Raw genomic sequence first — 18,388 nt, forward strand, 5'->3', positions numbered from 1 at the left:
GCAAACTCTGCTGCGCATGGTTCACTCCCTCATTTTAACCTCTTCTGGCTCTTAGTTTACTACTTAAAATAATGCAGATGATCCATGTGAAAAGTTTTGCTGAGTCTCACTCTCTGGAATGTTGGTTCTTCCCCTAAACAATTTTATCCTGTGGACCCAATGTCTTTGTAACTGACCAAGTCTCTTGTACCCCTTTGACTTCAAAAAAATTTAAGAATATTTTATCATAAGTGGAAACCATAAGTGAAAATACAGTATACATTTTGGTGTGCTAATCTTCTCCCCTAAATTTCATTCCCTTCTGCATTTTGACCTTTGCCCTCTCTCAACTACTTTTTCAAAAGCTTATGCATGTACTTTTGTGGCATGTTAGAAGAAATCAGGCATATGAGTATTTTTCTGGTTATAAGCTTTGTCTCTGGGTATAGAATGGATTCCCAGCAATTGTTTTTCAAATTAAATAATTTCTAAGTGCATGGCATAGTATCTTGAGGGCAGCTTCTAGAGTTATTTTTGTCGCACGCTCCCCTTCCATCCCACAAATACATGTTCAAGTGGAACCTCCCTCTTTCTCCTTCTTACGGCCCCCTAGAGCCACCTTTCTAAAGTGCAGATCTGACCATTTGATTCTGACATTTTTGTTCTTAAAAACCTTCCAGCCCTTCATTGGTTTCTAACTGTTGCTGGGATGAAGGTCACATTCCATATGTGGTTTGTAAAGTCCTCTGTGATTCGGCCTTTATTTCTCTAGCTTTCTCCTACTTATGGCCACCTGTCACTTTATGCTGCAGGCATTTTAAGTAAGTTGTGGTTTCTGGCTTAATTAAGGTCTCTAGTCTAGTGGAATGTGTGTTAATCAAAAGGGATATCCTAGGAGGGCCTGACCTAATCAGGTGAGCTCTTAAATGAAGTTAGAGAGATTTGAAGCATGAAAGAGATTCTCCTGCTGTCTTTGAGGAAGTAAGCTGTACCTTGTAGGAGGGTTAGGACCTGAGGGCAGCCTCTAGGAGCTGAGAGTTACTCCTAGCCAACACCTAGCAAGCATATTGGACCCTTAGTCCTATCGATGAAAGGAACTAAATTCTGGCAACAATCTGAATAAGTTGGGAAGGGAACTCTGGGTCACAGATGAGATCAGAGCACTGGCTGACCGCTTACTTTCAGCTTGGTGAGACTCTGAACAGAGGAGCCAGTTAATTTGTTACTGGCCTCCTGACTCACGGACATTGTGAAATACTAATTTTGTTTTGTATTGTTAAGGGTTTTTGTTGTTGTTGTGTTTTTAGGGAAGAGTCTTGCTATGTTGCCCAGGCTGGCCTCAAACTCCTGGGCTCTAATGATCCTCCCACATCAGCCTTCTGAGTAGCTGGAACTAAAGAAGTGCACCACTGCACCCAGATAAGTTTTTTGTAATTTGTTATGCAGTATTAGAAAACTAGTACGGAAGGACAGAGAGAAAGGATAGAAGGAGGAGAGAAGGAAAATGAACAGGAAGGAGCAGAGGGATGAAGGAAGGAAGGAAGGAAAGAAGAAAGGAGAGGAGGGAAAAAAAAAGGATGTTTGGTTAGGATTTTGTCTCCCTTCTTGTCTTTCCAAGGACAGAAAGGCATACTTAGCCATAATTCATACTGTTTTTTTGGTAGAGTAATAAATAAGTCTTCATGAAGTCCTGTGTGGCTTGTAAGCTTCTAGATTATAATTTATTGGAGATTTGCAAATTTACCACAGTATATCATAAGCACGTGCCACTTTTGTTTTAGCTTGATTCTTTTAAGGTTGAGGGCTACTAAAAATGTTAATTTTCCTAAAGGAGTTTGTGTATTTCTTTCCTCCTGGATAGGCTTTTTAGATTTTTCATCCTTTCATCCTTCTGCACTTGCCCATTTTTTGCTGTAGGGTTGTTTGTCTTTTTCTCAAGGATTTATAAGAGTACTTTATAAAATAAGGATATTAATCAGTTTTCAGTTATATGAGTTGAAAATAACTCTTTTCAGATTGTGAGATAATCTTTTACTCTCTTGATGCCATCTTTTGTTGAATAGCAGTTTTAAATTTTAATGTAATAAAATTGATCAGTCTTTTCCTTTATGAGTTATACCTTTCTGCTATTAAAAAACTTTCTATTTTATAAAGATATTTAAAAGACATTCTCTTATCTTTTTCTTGAAAGTTTTAAAGTTTTGTCTTCAATGTTTTCTTTTCCATATGGATAACCAGTTTTCCTCACACCATTTACTGAATAGTCTATCCTTTTTCCAGTGATCTCTAATGTCGGATCTGATATAAATTAGGTTTTCATAGATGCCTGGTCTGTATCATATTCTGTTGATTCAGTTGTCTGTTCTCTCACCAATACCACACTGTCTTAATAACTTTCACTCAAAGTTTTCCCATGTGGTAAAGCACTTTGTACTTCCTTTTTAGGAGCATCTGGGCTTTTCTTAGCTATTGGCTTTTCCAAATGATTTCCCCCCCACCAAAACATTTTGTTATTAAAAGTCCAAAAGTAGAGTTAAAAGGATTTTACAGTAAACAAACACTCATGAACCCACCACCTAGATTCTATAATTAACATTTTATTACTTTTCCTTGTCACATAACTATCCATCTTTCTATCTGTGCATTAATTCTACATGAGATCTTTTAAAATTAGCTTTTAATGTCCCTTAAAAACCATATTGGACCGTGACTGAAATTAAATTGAATGTATAGAATAATTAGGGGTAATTGACATTGTTATAATACATACCCATTCATATAATTCATGAACATGGTATGTCTCTAATTTATGTAAATTATCTTTCATACCTTCCAGTAAGGTATTATGTTTTTCTTAATAGAAATCTTGGAAAGCTTTTGTTAAGTTTATTCACACAACTTTCTTTTATTGTTGGATTTTAGGTGGTAATTTAAAATGTTATTTACATATTATATTTTTGAGATGGAGTCATAGTCTATTATCCAGGCTGGAGTGCAGTAGTGTGATCTCAGCTCCCTGCAAACTCCACCTCCCAGGCTCAAGCAATTATCATGCCTCAGCCTCCTGAACAGCTGGGACTACAGCAGTATGCCAGCGCACCTGTCTAATTTTTATATTTTTAGTAGAGACAGTGTTTCACCATGTTGGCCAGGCTGGTTTTGAACTCCTGGCCTCAACTGATCTGCCTACCTCGGCCTCCTAGAGTGCTGGGATTACACACATAAGTCACCACACCTGGCCCTAAAATTTATACATTCTATAGGTCTATTTCTGGTATATAAAACTATAATTGTACTTCTTACCTGTGTAATAAAATAATTGGTACACCAAACCCCCATGACACAAGTTTGTCTATACAAGAAACCCGCTCATGTAGCCCTGAACCTAAAATAAAAGTTTTTTTAAAAACTTAAAAAAATAAAAAAAAATGCAGTTGGCTTTTTAATATTGATCTTCACACCAATAATTTATACCAGGCTATTTAAAAGGTTTTATGGTTCCAAAATTATATATTCTTTCTAGTTTTCTATATATACAGCCATATAGTCTGTAAATAATAGTAGTTGTTGGTTTTTCTTTTCCAGTTACCACACTTTTTGTTTTTGAGACGGAGTTTCGCTCTGTTGCCCAGGCTGGAGTGCAATGGCGTGATCTCGGCTCACTGCATCCTCCGCCTCCCGGATTCAAGCGATTTACCTGCCTCAGCCTCCTGAGTAGCTGTGATTACAGGCATGCGCCACCATGCGTGGCTAATTTTGTATTTTTAGTACAGACGGGGTTTCACCATGTTGGTCAGGCTGGTCTCCAACTCCTGACCTCAGAAGATACGCTCGCCTCGGCCTCCCAAAATGCTGGGATTACAGGTGTGAGCCACTGCGCCTGGCCCTGTTATCACACTTTTGACTTCTTTTTTCTTTGTTATTTTACTGGCTCTGATCTCTTGTATAAAGTGAACATAAATAGTGATAGCAGGCATTTTTGTCTTAGTTCTAATTTTAAAGTTAATGCTTTTACTTTTTTCGCATTGAGTAAATGTTTGCCGTAGAATTTATTTTTGTCGGGGGGTAGATGTTTTTGTTTGTTAGCAAATTTGACGTTTATTTTTGAAACAGATTATGACTTCCCATGCCGATCTGAGTGTTTTGGAGTTTGAAACTATGAGGTTCTGTTAGAATGAGAATAAAATTTCTCAGGGGAAGGTCTCTGTCATATTTTTATTTTTAGCCACTCCTCAAACCCCCACTCCCAAGTGCCACCTTTTCCTCAGCCTAATATTGTATAAGCACTCAATACTCAATAAACACCCATTGATTGACGCCTAGGTTTTTTTTTTTTTTTGAGACGGAATCTCAGTCTGTTGCCCAGGCTGGACTGCAGTGGCGCAATCTCAGCTCACTGCAAGCTCCGCCTCCCGGGTTCACGCCATTCTCCTGCCTCAGCCTCCCGAGTAGCTGGGACTACAGGCGCCCGCACCACGCCCGGCTAATTTTTTGTATTTTTAGTAGAGACGGGGTTTCATCTTGTTAGCCAGGATGGTCTCGATTTCCTTACCTTGTGATCCGCCCTCCTCAGCCTCCCAAAGTGCTGGGATTACAGGCGTGAGCCACGGCGCCTGGCCAATGCCTAGGTTTTTATATGCTTCTAGTCCTGGGAGTTGTTGGTACGTTTTGCATAAAAAACCCTTGTCAGCTTAACATTGTTCATCCTGAAGCTGACCTATTATAGATGTCCATTTGTTTGTCTTTACATCTCAGACGGAGCAAGCACCCACAAAAAGTTCGTGTGTGTGTGTTTGTGTTTGTGTGTGTAAACTTTTAGCTCTTCTAGTAATTCAGAGCTTCTGTGAGTTACTCTTAGAACTCTTTTTCAAATAAAATCCTTAACTTCCAGCAATGAGCACAGGTTAGAGCTAAGGTACCTAAACTGAGGCAAATAAGCAGTATGAAAGAAAACTGGGAATATGAGGATTTTAAAATTTATTTCAGCCTTGGTGATAAGCAGACATTCTTTCTCTTTGTCTAGACCTTCGTATTAGTCAGCCATTGCTAAAATAATGCTGTATACCAAACTATCCAGAACTCAGTGGCTTACAAGCGTTAATTTTCTTGGTTCATGGGCCTGCAAGTGTTTTGGGGCAGATCTGCTTCAGGATGCCACTGGTGAGCCTTGGCTCTAGGCTCCAGGTTGAGTTTAGCTTTGCTCCATATGTTTCTTCATTGTCCTTGTCCAGCACCAATCTCAGGAATGCAAGATGACAAGTCAAATTACACAATTTACAAAATTAGAAAACAGACTTTACTCTTGTATTTGTGTGACATGTGTTAACATCCCATTGATCAATGCTAGTCACGTGGTCAAGCCCAACATCCGTGGGGTGGAGAAATGTACTCTGCCCACTGCAGTGCATCAGAAAGTTACATGGCAGAAAAAGGGAGTGAGTGAAGACCCGAGAGCAATAATTTAATCTACCACAGCCTTTCATATATGATGATTAAATGAGATAACATTATTATAAAGTGCTTAAAACATAGCAAATGTGCAGTAGGGTTTTTTGTTACTATTGTTATTTTATGTAAGACGAAGGTATTAAACCAGTTGATTTTTAGAATCCTCGATATATTTACATTTTTATGATTTTGTTTTTCAGTTTACCATTTAAGATTTCTTCTCTTTTTCCTTCTTTGTCCCTCTTTTTCTTTTCTATTATAATATAAACAATAATAACTTCAGCTTATACTTCCAGATTTTGGCTTTAATTAACATATCTCTTTGGTATTTGTATGCTTACATTCTTGTAATCTTTAATACTCTTAGAATCTTTAACTGCTGTAAAATTCAGTGCTGTGCCTGGTTGAAGAAACATGGGTTGTTTATTTACTCTTCCGTGTCTGCACTGGTTGAATGTTATCTTGTGCAGAAAACTGCTTTTGATTCAAACAGGCAACATGATTTCAGACCTAATTACTACAGAAGTAATTGCTCCTTGGCAAATGGGGCCTGCCAGTCTGCCCAGACTTTGAATGTCAAAGAACCAACTGGAATACAGGGCATGTTCAGATCCTCTAATGGAAATCCATTGACCGTCTTGGTGTGACAGTCCAAAGGACTAGGGCTTTAGCTATCAAAATGTAAAATGGGACTCTACAAATCCCTGTTTCATCTAAGGCCTCAAGACAATAGTTGCACCACATAACATTTTGAGAAGATGGTGCTATAAACTGATTTTGCAGATCACTTGTCTTCAATCTGTGAAAGAAATGGAAGAGATCAAAAGATATTGGTTGGAGATTAAAGAAAAATTTTTAGAGAGAGTTTTTAGTATGCTGCTGATACCCTCTGCCTTCATGGCTATGGAGTAAGAGGAAGGGGCTTCCTCCTCACCTAACGTCAAGCAAAATAGGCTTCACAGGGATAAATTGAGGTTTCTGATAGGATTCCCTGCTGTTTGGGGGATACAGTGGACTGGTATCTGACACATGGTTAAAGCACCTAAAAGCAAGATGCTCTGGCCAAAGCTTCCTGCTTTGTTGGTGCGACAGGGAATGACACATGAGTCTTTTTCATGGATCAAATGTGGGCAACAAATGAGAGAGAAAGCTACCCTTGAACTGCCTTAAGCCCTGCCCATGTAACTGGTAGAGGGAAGGCAAGGAGACCTCAATAGAAAAGGCTGAAGGTGTACAGTGAAAGTCAGGTGCTCAGGGAATTGTGAATCACTAGCTAGAGGAAATGAATCCACTTAGTTCTGTAGGTGAGAAGTCTCCAGCGATGACAGGAGGTCTTCAAAGAACCCTTAATGCATCTCATGAGCAAGAATTAGCCAGCCAGGGGGAAGGAGGGTCAGGTTGCATCAATATTGGTCAGGTAAGACCTTTCTCTCTATAACCTTACCTCTCTTCCTTTCCTACCCCAGCCCCTAGTCCCACCTTCAATCTTGCATGGGGGACAGGACTCTTATTGAGTGAGGGAGAGGAGGTGGAGAAGCAGGAGGGGAAACTAAGAAGAGGTTGAAGGTGCAGGCCCAAACTGGGGGAGCAGATCCCCAGTCGGAGAGGAGAGAAATTTTAACTTTAAACTATGGTTTTTGACTTGACTTTTAATTGTAGCATGAGACTCTTTCAGGCAAAATGATTTTATTATCTGAAAATGCCAGGAAAAATCAGTTTCACCTTCTCAGAATTTCTTCCAGGAGCAGAGGAAGAACTTGCCCCATAGAATGAACCAGGGTTGAGGTGGGTGGTGATAACAGTTGTTTTATATTTGCACCCAACTAGTTCACACTATCAGAGCGAAAACATTTTGTTTTGTTTTGCTTCGTTTCTCTCCAGGCAGTTCCCTGACTCTCCATTCCAAAGACAGTGTTTTTCAATTCCTACTCACCCCGTGTACTATATTCCCTCTCCAGTAGAAAGCATGGAAGAAACTTGGAGGTAGGAGCAGAGGATGTATGAAAATTGAAAAGTTACCCAACCGATGACTTCCATTTCTAGCACCAGCACCTTATTTGAAAATTTCTCCTACAGATAGACCATTAAAGATTCCTTTAAATAGTTCCCCAATGTGACCATCAGAATCACTTGGAAAGATTTTTTTTAAATGATGTATTTCCCTTTCTAGTGATGACTACATATCCATGAGAACATGCCTCTCACAAAAGATCTCTTTTATCCCTCTCCAGAAGAGGAAACACAAGGAGTGCCTGATGCAGAGCCCCAGGCACTTCATGGATATGAAATGCCCAGGATGCTATAAAATCGCCATGGTCTTTAGCCAGGCACAAACAGTAGTTTTATGTGTTGGTGGCTCCACTGTTCTCTGCCAGCCTACAGCAGAAAAAGCAAACCTTACAGAATAATGTTCCTTCAGGAGGAAGCAGCATTAAAAGCACCTTCTATCAAGATGAATGGGAACCATCTTGATAAGCATATTTTGTATTTAAAAAGAATTACAGATTACTATGCTCCACCCTGGATCCACTGACTGAGGATCTCTGGGAAGTTTAGGAAATGTCTTCTAAATCTTTTGAACAGTTGTGGCCAACTGGCCTACAAGTTGGGCATTTGGGAAGATGGGTGGGACATTTTGAGGGTGCTGGAATCTGCGGGTAAATTTATTGCTCTGAAAAGACCATGTTTTCAGGTGAAAGGAGTCAGGCGTAAAGAGTTTTTGCTATGTTTTCTATTTTTTTCCCTTCATCTATTTCGAACATTTAGATTGCTATTTTAAGTCACTGGATGGATGTTGGAGTGTTTACTGGATTGGTCTTTTTCCACTGTATTGGAACATTACTTCTGTTCTAGTAGCTTTTTGGCCATCTGGTAATTCTGTGGATGGGAGCAAAAATGGAAAACAGAGGGCACTATTAGCCTGCAACTCCAAAACATAACAGTTGTCTGACTTTCCACCAATCCTGCCAAAACTAGGCCAATGACAATATTGTTTCTAACCCACATGCCTCCCTCAGGCCAATTTGGAAGCCCATCCCTTGTAGCAGAACAAGTCTGTCACTAATGGAAAAGGATCAATAGGTTAAAAAATAAAGATTAGGTCCAGGAGTTTTGCCAGCATCAAGAAATATGCTCCATCAGGAAAGCTGGGTGTAGGATAATAATAATTCTAATTTTCTTTGTCTTTTTCTTTGGAACTCTTTGCAGTTGTTGAATAAGGACCAAATGAAATGCAATGCACTGCTTTATTAGTGTTCTCTTAGCCAGTATACTAATTATTTTTCCTGACAAATGTCTGTGAAGAGGGTGTTAGAGTAGCCTGATTTATGGCTACTTTGCTTTGCAAGTCATATGCTCATGTTAGGAAAGCACAAATAGAAGAATATTTTAAGTGCCAAAAATATGAAATGTTAAACTTTATTTTTGAGTGACTTTATTTTTGTTCTTGATTTAGAAGCATTAATATATTTTTTTGACAACTGAACAGTGAGGGAGATCTTTTGGCTGGTGTGAATTCTTATAGGCTAGAGAGAAATACATTTATCTACTTCTTGAGTTTTGAGTAGGTTGTTGAGTTGAGAAATTTTAGATAACGCACCTTCTATACCCACTTAAACACTGGGAGATAAGAGGACTGGGGAATGGCATTTTATTGTACCCAGGTTGAAAGACAAGAATTGGTTTGTTTGAGGGGTGAAGGAAAGAAGGTGATAATTATTCTTAAATGACTGAAGAGTTGTCATAGGAAAGACTTTTGCGATGCTCCAGGGGACAGAACTACAACCTCCTTCACTCCCCATACTGAGTTGATTGCTAAATACTGATGAGAATCTTATTTCATATCTCTCGGATCTGTTGATTCATCGACATCCTCACTTCTGCTACCTTAGCCTAGACATATTTTCTCTTGCAGGAGGAGGGAACAGAGAAGGGGAAGGAGGAAGAGTGGGGAAGAAACTCATACACTGTTTATAGGTATCCTCTTGTTCTTTCTTATGTTTTCTCTTTTCTCTGATTCATTCTCTTTACTTCACTCGGAATAATTTTTCAAATCAGAAAGCGAATCATGTTACTTGCTCACATATTTTCTACTGACTCCCCATTGCCTGGAGAATCAAGTCTGAGCCCCTCATTGTGATGTACAAGTCTCTTCTTAATATGCGTCTTACAGATTTTTGCCAGTCTTAGCATCTACTCCACAACTTTAATTTTGGACATACAGAGCTACTAGAGGTTTCCTAAATGTCCTTCTCTTCTATGCTTCTGTGCTTGTATCCATACTCTTCCTGGTACCTGGAATGTTGTTTCTGTTTTGATTCCTATTCATCTTTTAGGGCATCCTCCTCTATTTTCTCAAAGCATTCTGTACATCCATACATTGACATTTATTAATTCTGTCATCAGACCCTCTTTCCCTACCTCCAGGACACCGTGAGTTCCCTGAAGGCAGTTGTGTATCCTCAGCTCCTAGCACAGTGCGTTTCTGCAAGGAGCTCTATTGAAACTATTTACAGGAGGATTTCATCTTAATGTGGGTTAGAACTTTTAAACAATTATGGCTGTTCAAAAATTGAAGAGGCTGTCTGATAGAGAGGAGGTGCTTAGCAAATAAGTAGAATATTGAATGAGCTGTGAACACTTGAATTTTCCTATCGCCAGGAAGTACTCAAGTCAACTTAGACAGGCTTATTGAAACACTGTAAGAAGTGTTTCATGATGAACCATTGAAAAATTTCCACCAAGAGTTATTGCACTCTACTTTTACTATATATATGTGTAAAATACACACACACATATATGTATTTTGAGCTATATAGATCAGATTATATAAGAAGTATAGAATAATATATATTTTATGTTATATATAATTTTATATATAAAATAACTGATTTTTTTCCAGGTAATAATTCTTTCTCTTTTTTCTTGCTTGAAGAACAGTCAACTGTGAATATTATTTAAGACATTATTTTTCTTACTTTCAGCACTAGGGCTGTTCATACCTTTTCAGTTCCCTTAAACAAGTCTTCAGGGTAATTCTGGCTGCTATTGACAACTAAAGTACCTACATGATGGGAGCAGATTGGAAAAAGTAAATAGTTTGGAGAGGGAAAAAATCCCATGTTTTCTCAAAGTTAGAGAAAAAGAAAATTATGCAAAAAGGGAAAATATGTAAGTCTCATAATTTTTAAGACTAACATATATGATATTTTATATGTTATAAAATATATGTTATATGTTATATTTTATATATAATTATATATGTCATAATTGTATATAATTATATATGTCATAATTGTATATAATTATATATGTCATAATTGTATATAATTATATATGTCATAATTGTATATAATTATATATGTCATAATTGTATATAATTATATATGTCATAATTGTATATAATTATATATGTCATAATTGTATATAATTATATATGTTATAATTGTATATAATTATATATGTTATAATTGTATATAATTATATATGTTATAATTGTATATGTTATAATTATATATGTAATAATTATATATGTTATATATAATTATATATGTAATAATTATATATGTTATATATAATTATATATGTAATAATTATATATGTTATATATAATTATATATGTAATAATTATATATGTTATATATAATTATATATGTAATAATTATATATGTTATATATAATTATATATGTAATAATTATATATGTTATATATAATTATATATGTAATAATTATATATGTTATATATAATTATATATGTAATAATTATATATGTTATATATAATTATATATGTAATAATTATATATGTTATATATAATTATATATGTAATTATTATATATGTTATATATAATTATATATGTAATTATATATGTTATATATAATTATATATGTAATTATATATGTTATATATAATTATATATGTAATTATATATGTTATATATAATTATATATGTAATTATATATGTTATATATAATTATATATGTAATTATATATGTTATATATAATTATATATGTAATTATATATGTTATATATAATTATATATGTAATTATATATGTTATATATAATTATATATGTAATTATATATGTTATATATAATTATATATGTAATTATATATGTTATATATAATTATATATGTAATTATATATGTTATATATAATTATATATGTAATTATATATGTTATATATAATTGTATGTTATAATTATATATAATTATGTATGTTATAAATGTTATATATTATATATAAAATATAATATATATAATTTAATTTTATATGTTATAAAATTATATGTTATAAATTTATAAAATTATAATTTATAAATTTTTATAAAATAATTTATAAATTTATAAAATAATCTCTTTGAATATAGCACATTATGTCGCTTTAGTGTTCATCCAACTTACCAAAACATCACAAGTTACATAGGAAAGGTACTACCAATTATTACGATGTATCCCTCAGTGTAGGCAAATACAAACCTTGACATGTAGTGGTAATGTTGATACTATCTTTGAGATAAACCGTATGTCCTGAAAGAAACTTGTCTATACAAGGTCAGGATAATATTACATACAGGCACAATGGAGGTATAGTTAGAAATAGATGAGGTGACAAAAATTACAAAGTCTCAAGCAAGACAAGTTTATTTCTCCATCATATAAGAGGGTGGAGACAGTCCTGGGAGAGTAGGTGACTGCTCCAAAAACATATTCAGCCAACCATGTTCCAACTGATACTTTGCAGTCTGTGCCTGGATCACCTGGAGGGTTTTTCTTTTAAAACAGAGTGCTGGGCCCCAACTCCAGAGTTCCTGATTGAACAGTTCAGGGGTGGGGCTTGAGAATTTGCATTCTCAAGTTTTCGGGGGAAGCTGTTGCTGCTGGTCAGGGAAGTATACTTGAAAATGCACTACCCTATGGTGCTGTCCTCATCTGGACCAGCCCATGGGAAAAGAAAAACGGAGAAAAAGATATGACCTGGAAATAATGCACACTTTTTTGCTGAGATTCTTTTAGGCAGATCAGAGTCAAATGGCCTCACCTATCTCCAAGAAAAATAAAAATGCAGTAGCTTCCATTATTAAAGGGAAGAAGAAATCATTCCAATATTGAGTCTTCTGACCTGTGAACAAGATATAGCTCTCCAATTATTCGGGTTTTCGGTAATTCTCTCAGCAATGTTTTGTGATTTTCGGGTACAAGTCTTTCACATCATTTATCAGATTTATTTTTAAGTATTTCATAGTTTTGGTGTTATTATATGTGGTATTATTTTTAATTTTTGAATATTTCTTACACATATAGAAATACAATTCAATTGTCATTCTCTTCAAATTGATCTAAAGATTTAATACAAACCCAATAAAAGCTTAGCAGTTTTCTTTTCGGGTCAAAATTGACAAGCTGATTCTAAAATTCACATGGAAAGGCAAAGGACCTCGAATAGTCAACATGCAGAAAACTGGAAGGCTAACATCACATGATGTTGAGATTTATTATAAAGTAATCAGTTTTGGAGATGGAATATCTAGTAAAAGCACTGCTGGATTGAAGTAGAAATTATCACTATTACTACATCTTTCCTTCTTCTTACTCTACCCTCAGACTCTCAGGGCATGAATACTATGGTTTTATGGACTGAATACTATGGTTTTATGCTTGAGGCCCAAAGGGTGGGGTCCTATGATGAGATTAGTGCCCTTATTAGAAGAGGCACCAGAGAGTTTGTTTTTTCTCTCTCTGCCATGTGAGAACACCATGAGAAGCTAGCTGTCTCCAACTCAGGGAAAGAGATTTCACCAGAAACTGACCATGCTGGCATCCTTGTCTCAGACTTCTGGCCTCCAGAAATGTAAGAAAATAACTTTCTCTTGTTTAAGCCACACAGTCTGTGGTATTTTGTTATGGCAGCCTGAGCTAACTAAGACAATGGTAAAGACATAAGGATAGACAAATAGGTCAATGAAACAGAACACAGTACAGAAATAGACCGACATATACATGGACAACTGATTTTTGACAAAGGTGCAGAGACAATTCAGTGGGGGAAAGGATAGTCTTTTCAACAAATGGTGCTGGAACAATTGGACATCTACATGAAAAAGAAACCAAAATAATATCAATCCAAACCTTGAGCTATATATAAAAATTAACTCAGAATCCCAAATTGAATCATAAATCTAAATGTAAAGCCGAAAACCCTAAAACTTGAAAAAGAAAACATAAGTAAAATCTTTGTGACCTTGGTTAGGCAAAGATTTCTTAGATATGACACCAAAGGTTTGGTCTATAAAACAAAAAGATGGATAAATTAGATCTCATCAAAATTAAAAACTTCTGATTGCCAAAGGATATTAAGAGAATGCAAAGACAAGCCAGAGGCTGAAAGAAAATATTTGCGAAGATATCTGCTAGAGAACATGTATCCATTATATACACAGAACTCTCAAAAGTCAATAATATATAAATAACACAACAAAAAATGGGCAGCAGATAGACTTAACCAAAGAAGATATGTGGATTTGAAACAAGCATGTGAACAGATGCTTAATATCATTATTCATTAGGGAAATACAAATTAAAACCATAATGAGATACCACTACACACTTGTTAGCACTGCTAAAATTAAAAAGATTGATATACCAAGTGTTGACCGGATGTGAAGGAATGGGAATTCTCATACTATGGTGTTAGGAATGTAAATTGGCATAGCCAGCTTGGAAATGTTTGGCAATTTCTTAAAAAGGTAAACATACCTTCTCATAAGACCTAGCCATTCCACTCTGAGGTATTAAAATCATATGTCAATAGATACCTTTTGGCATGATTGTTCACGGTAGCTTTATTTATAATAGCCTCAGACTGGAAAAAATCAGAAGCCCATCAATAAGTGAATGAATAAGCAAATTGTGTCATATTCATGTAATGAGATGCTACTCAGCAACACAATGGGAGGAACTATTGGTAATACAACAACATGGCGATATCTTGAGATTATTATGCTGAATGAGGTCAGACATAGAGTACATATTGTATGAGTCTATGCTTATAAAACATTAAAAATGAAAATTTATTTCATTGACAGAAGGTAGATCAGTTGTTTCCTGGGGTGAATGTGTGGGAAGGGGTAGACGAGAGGTACTACAAAGGGCGTGAGGAATTTTAGATGTGTGGAACATACAGTTGCCCCTCCACATCCGTGAATTCTGCATCAGTGAATTCAACCAACTGTGGATTAAAAATATTTGGAAAAAATTTGTGTCCATACTTAACATGTACAGACCTTTTTTGTCATTATTCCCTAAACAACATAGCATAACAATTATTTATATAGTATTTACATTGTATTAGGTATTATGAGTAATCTAGAGATGATTTAAAGTATATGGGAGGATGTGCATAGGTTATACACAAATACTACAGCATTTTATATAAGGGAAGAGAGCATTTGAGGATTTTGTTACCTGAGGGAGATTCTGGAACCAATCCCCCAACGATACTGAGGGATGACTGTATTGACTCTCTTGAATGTGGTAATTATTTTATGGGTTTATACATATATCAAAATATCAGATTGTACACTTACTGTGTTTATTGTATGCCTATTATATTATACCTCAGTAAAGCTGGAAAAAGAAAAAAATATATAAGGAGATAATGGCATATGAAATTATCACAGATTATATATATATTTTTAATGCTAGAATTCACTTGAACTAAATGGATATCTGACTATATTCAACTATTTTTTTAAACAGATTCATGTGCATAAAATCCTAAGTATGGATATGGCTCAAGGGATGTTTTAGTTATGTTATCTTCCTGTTACCAAATGGGAAACACGTATCTAGAGTAAGAATGATTGAGAGGAAGATATCAGAAGACCAGGATTTTAGTTCTAATTTCTCCAAATGCATGGGGAAATTTATCTGACCATTCTAATTTTGCCACTTGTTAAAATGGCCAAAATAATACTTAACGCAGAGGACATAATGGAAAAAGGAGAAGAAATATCTAGTAAAAGTACTGTCACATTGTTTGAAAAAGGAATTATTACTATCACTACATATTCTTTTCTCCTCCCTTCTCCTTAGTTTTACCAGTCCCTGGAAATCTCTTTTACCATTCAGCTTCAGTTGGCATCCTTCCTATTTAAAGCAAAATGTGTTGAGTCGGCAGATTTGACTGACTTCTAAAGCCTCTAGTGACTTGAAGCTGACAAACTCTTAACTCTTTTTGGCCCAGAAACTGAAGCTAAGGGATTTGTCAGTTTCAAGTCGCTTTTGAGGCTACTGTGGCTTTTCCCCAAGCTTGGTCTTGCCGTAGTGGCAGATTGATTGAAGAGTGAGTGAATTAGTGTTTATGTCTAAGCTGAAGCTTTGACTAAAACTTAGCTACCGTAAGAAGATTAGGAGGGGACGACTGAAATGCATTCCTTCACAGATGGGGATGTTAGGATTTTCCAGAGGTGTCTATTTAGGGTGAGACATTTTGACTGTCAGTGCCCAGCACAGGGACTGCCCACCCATGAGACGCTTGCATGGGTGCTTCAGAAAAATAGCATCAGCGTGTCCCTAAGTAACAACATTATACCTAAGTAACAGCATTATTACCAAGCATGAGGGTATATGAGCAGCCTATGAGGCTGACAGAACATAGAGGATTATGGGCATTTGTAAAATGCCTCCCCAGTGACGACCTCTCCCTTTCTTACAGGATGGGGGAGTGCTTCAACCAGTGGTATGCTGGTAAATGTTTAACAACTGGTTCTGGGGAGTGGGGAGAGCCCTGATTTTTAGTGTTTGCCAATTTCCATGGTTTAAATATTATCGCTATGGCCAATTTTAAGCTTCCAACATATTGTCAGTTGGCTCACAAAATTCCTGAAGATTTAGGTTGGCTCTCAAAAGCTGGTGAAAGCTGGCTCCAGAGCAATACTGGATCCAAAAAACCAGCGGGCGAGGCCCACCCATTAAGTAAAGGATAGAGCCATTCTCTGTATCTTGCTCCCAGCTCTACTCTGGACACTCAGGGCATGAAGAAATGCCTGTTACAGTTCATGAATTGCCTAAGGTAACACAAGCTCTCAGAGATAGAAATGAAACTTTAAAAATGAGAGCATGGATGTGATAATGTCTTTTCCCTTCTCATCCTTTTCGATTGGCCATCAGTATGTCTTGTACAGTTTGAGTCATACCAAAGAAGATTTCTCAACTAGCAGGATCAAAGTTCTTTTTAAAGAGTTGATTTTTTTTTCTTTTTTTTTTTTCCAGAGCTAAAATGGTCTCCCCAGCTGCTAAGAAAAGAGGAAACTGTGGTGTTTTCTCTGGAACTTTCCCCAAGCACTCTAGTTTTCAGTGGGGTCAGTGTGATACCATTCCCTAAGAATGTTTTGGAAATTCACTGGGAAGATGTTTAATCATCCCAGTGATTTTAGGTTTCACAATGGCTTGGCTATTAACAATAGCATGCGAGAAGGTAGGAATGCTAAGGGTCTTGTGGATCCCAGGACAGTCTCACACAAAGAAATGTCCTGTGTTCTGTACAGCTTCAAATGTTCCCCCCAGCCATTCTTGTAGGTGAAAAAAGCCACTTACAATTTTCTAAGCTTGGAATGTAACTTCATTTTACCTATGGACGTGAAGTAAGCTTGTACCGCCTAAACATACCTGAAATTTTTTAAGAATGCAGCTGCCATGTAAACTGAAGGGAAACTACCTGACACTTCGTTGAGAACATTATTGAGCATGACATCGTGTTTAAGGGTTATCCCCCAGTTTGGAAAAGCATATCATTGCCAATAAATGACCCAGCATTGGTAGCTGTTACACATTCAAGGTGATTTTAAGTAATAGGAATATAGTTATTAATTACCCTTTGTTTAAAAATATCAAATATAAATTAAAAAGTGTCTCTTAAATGCAAACATTTATTACAAATAAGTGCAAGCACGTGACTGCTTTCTTATGTCTTTGGACTTAATTGTGTTTGAATATTTTCCTTTTGAAATACATATAATGTTGTTATATTTAATTGGTTTACTATCTGCTCAAACTATTCAGGAAATCCTCAAACTCTCTCTCCTCCTTACCCCTCAGGGTCATTCATTTAAGTTCTGTTGGTTCCATTTCCTCTTCTCCTGTTTATACCAATGCTACCTTAGTTCAGGCTCACACTCTTTCTTGCTTGACTATTCCAAAGTCTACCCTCATTGTACAATTCCTCACTGTACAGTCTTTTATCATCCCAGCCCATTCTCCACATAAATGTTAAAGTCATCTTCCTAAAACACAGGTCAGGGAGTGTTATTTCCTCGCTGAAAACATCACTGGGTCCTAGCTGAATAGAGGATGAAACCCACACTTCTCAGAATGGCACATATGACAATCACTGTTGATCTTCATCTGTCCTCAAGCCATGCATCAGCCGCAGTGACGAGACCACCCATGCCATTTCATTTGTCTAGGTTTGAGCATGCTATTGTCTTTGTTTGAGGAATCTTTCTCCTCTCTCCTGCCAGCCTGGAGAATTTCATTCATTCTTTCTGACTCAATCCAAGTTCCTATTCCAAACCTCACTGACTTGAATGGTTTCAAGTGATCTGTGTAGTCATCTTTATTATGATGCTTTAGTGTACTCTATTAGAACAGGCCTATGACCACCAGGCACCACCTGAGCCCATTCCCCACCCCTAATTTGTCTATATGAGAAGACTGGGAAGTGGGGGAAAGAAAGACACCAGGATCCTTCGCCTCAAGGGGAGGGTTTGGAATGTAACTTCATTTTACCTATGGACATGATAGGCCCTTGCTTTCCCAGCATGTCAAAGACAAATGAGGAGGGATCCAAGAGGACCTCTTGGAAGAAGAGGACCACCTGCATCTTGACCTCTGCCTGGATGCTTGCTGCACGACAGAATCCTTAAGGTCACTGGGTTGCTTTTAGAGTAAAGTGTGCCAA

The 18,388-nt window shown here is 36.4% G+C and overlaps 1 protein-coding gene and 1 long non-coding RNA gene across 2 annotated transcripts in view; both read left to right on the forward strand.

Annotated features, from left to right (window-relative positions):
- LOC134740362 (uncharacterized) overlaps window positions 1–18,388 on the forward strand; it is a 51,017-nt gene that overhangs the window by 14,506 nt on the left and 18,123 nt on the right. The gene's annotated exons all lie outside the window — the stretch shown is intronic.
- On the forward strand, window positions 7,704–7,835 carry LOC129010876 (small ribosomal subunit protein eS27-like). Its single transcript, XM_054445466.1, has one exon. It carries the CDS (start codon window positions 7,704–7,706, stop codon window positions 7,833–7,835), a length of 132 nt encoding a protein of 43 aa, XP_054301441.1.

This window comes from Pongo pygmaeus, chromosome 10, assembly GCF_028885625.2.
Source record: "Pongo pygmaeus isolate AG05252 chromosome 10, NHGRI_mPonPyg2-v2.0_pri, whole genome shotgun sequence".
Classification (NCBI taxonomy): domain Eukaryota; kingdom Metazoa; phylum Chordata; class Mammalia; order Primates; family Hominidae; genus Pongo; species Pongo pygmaeus.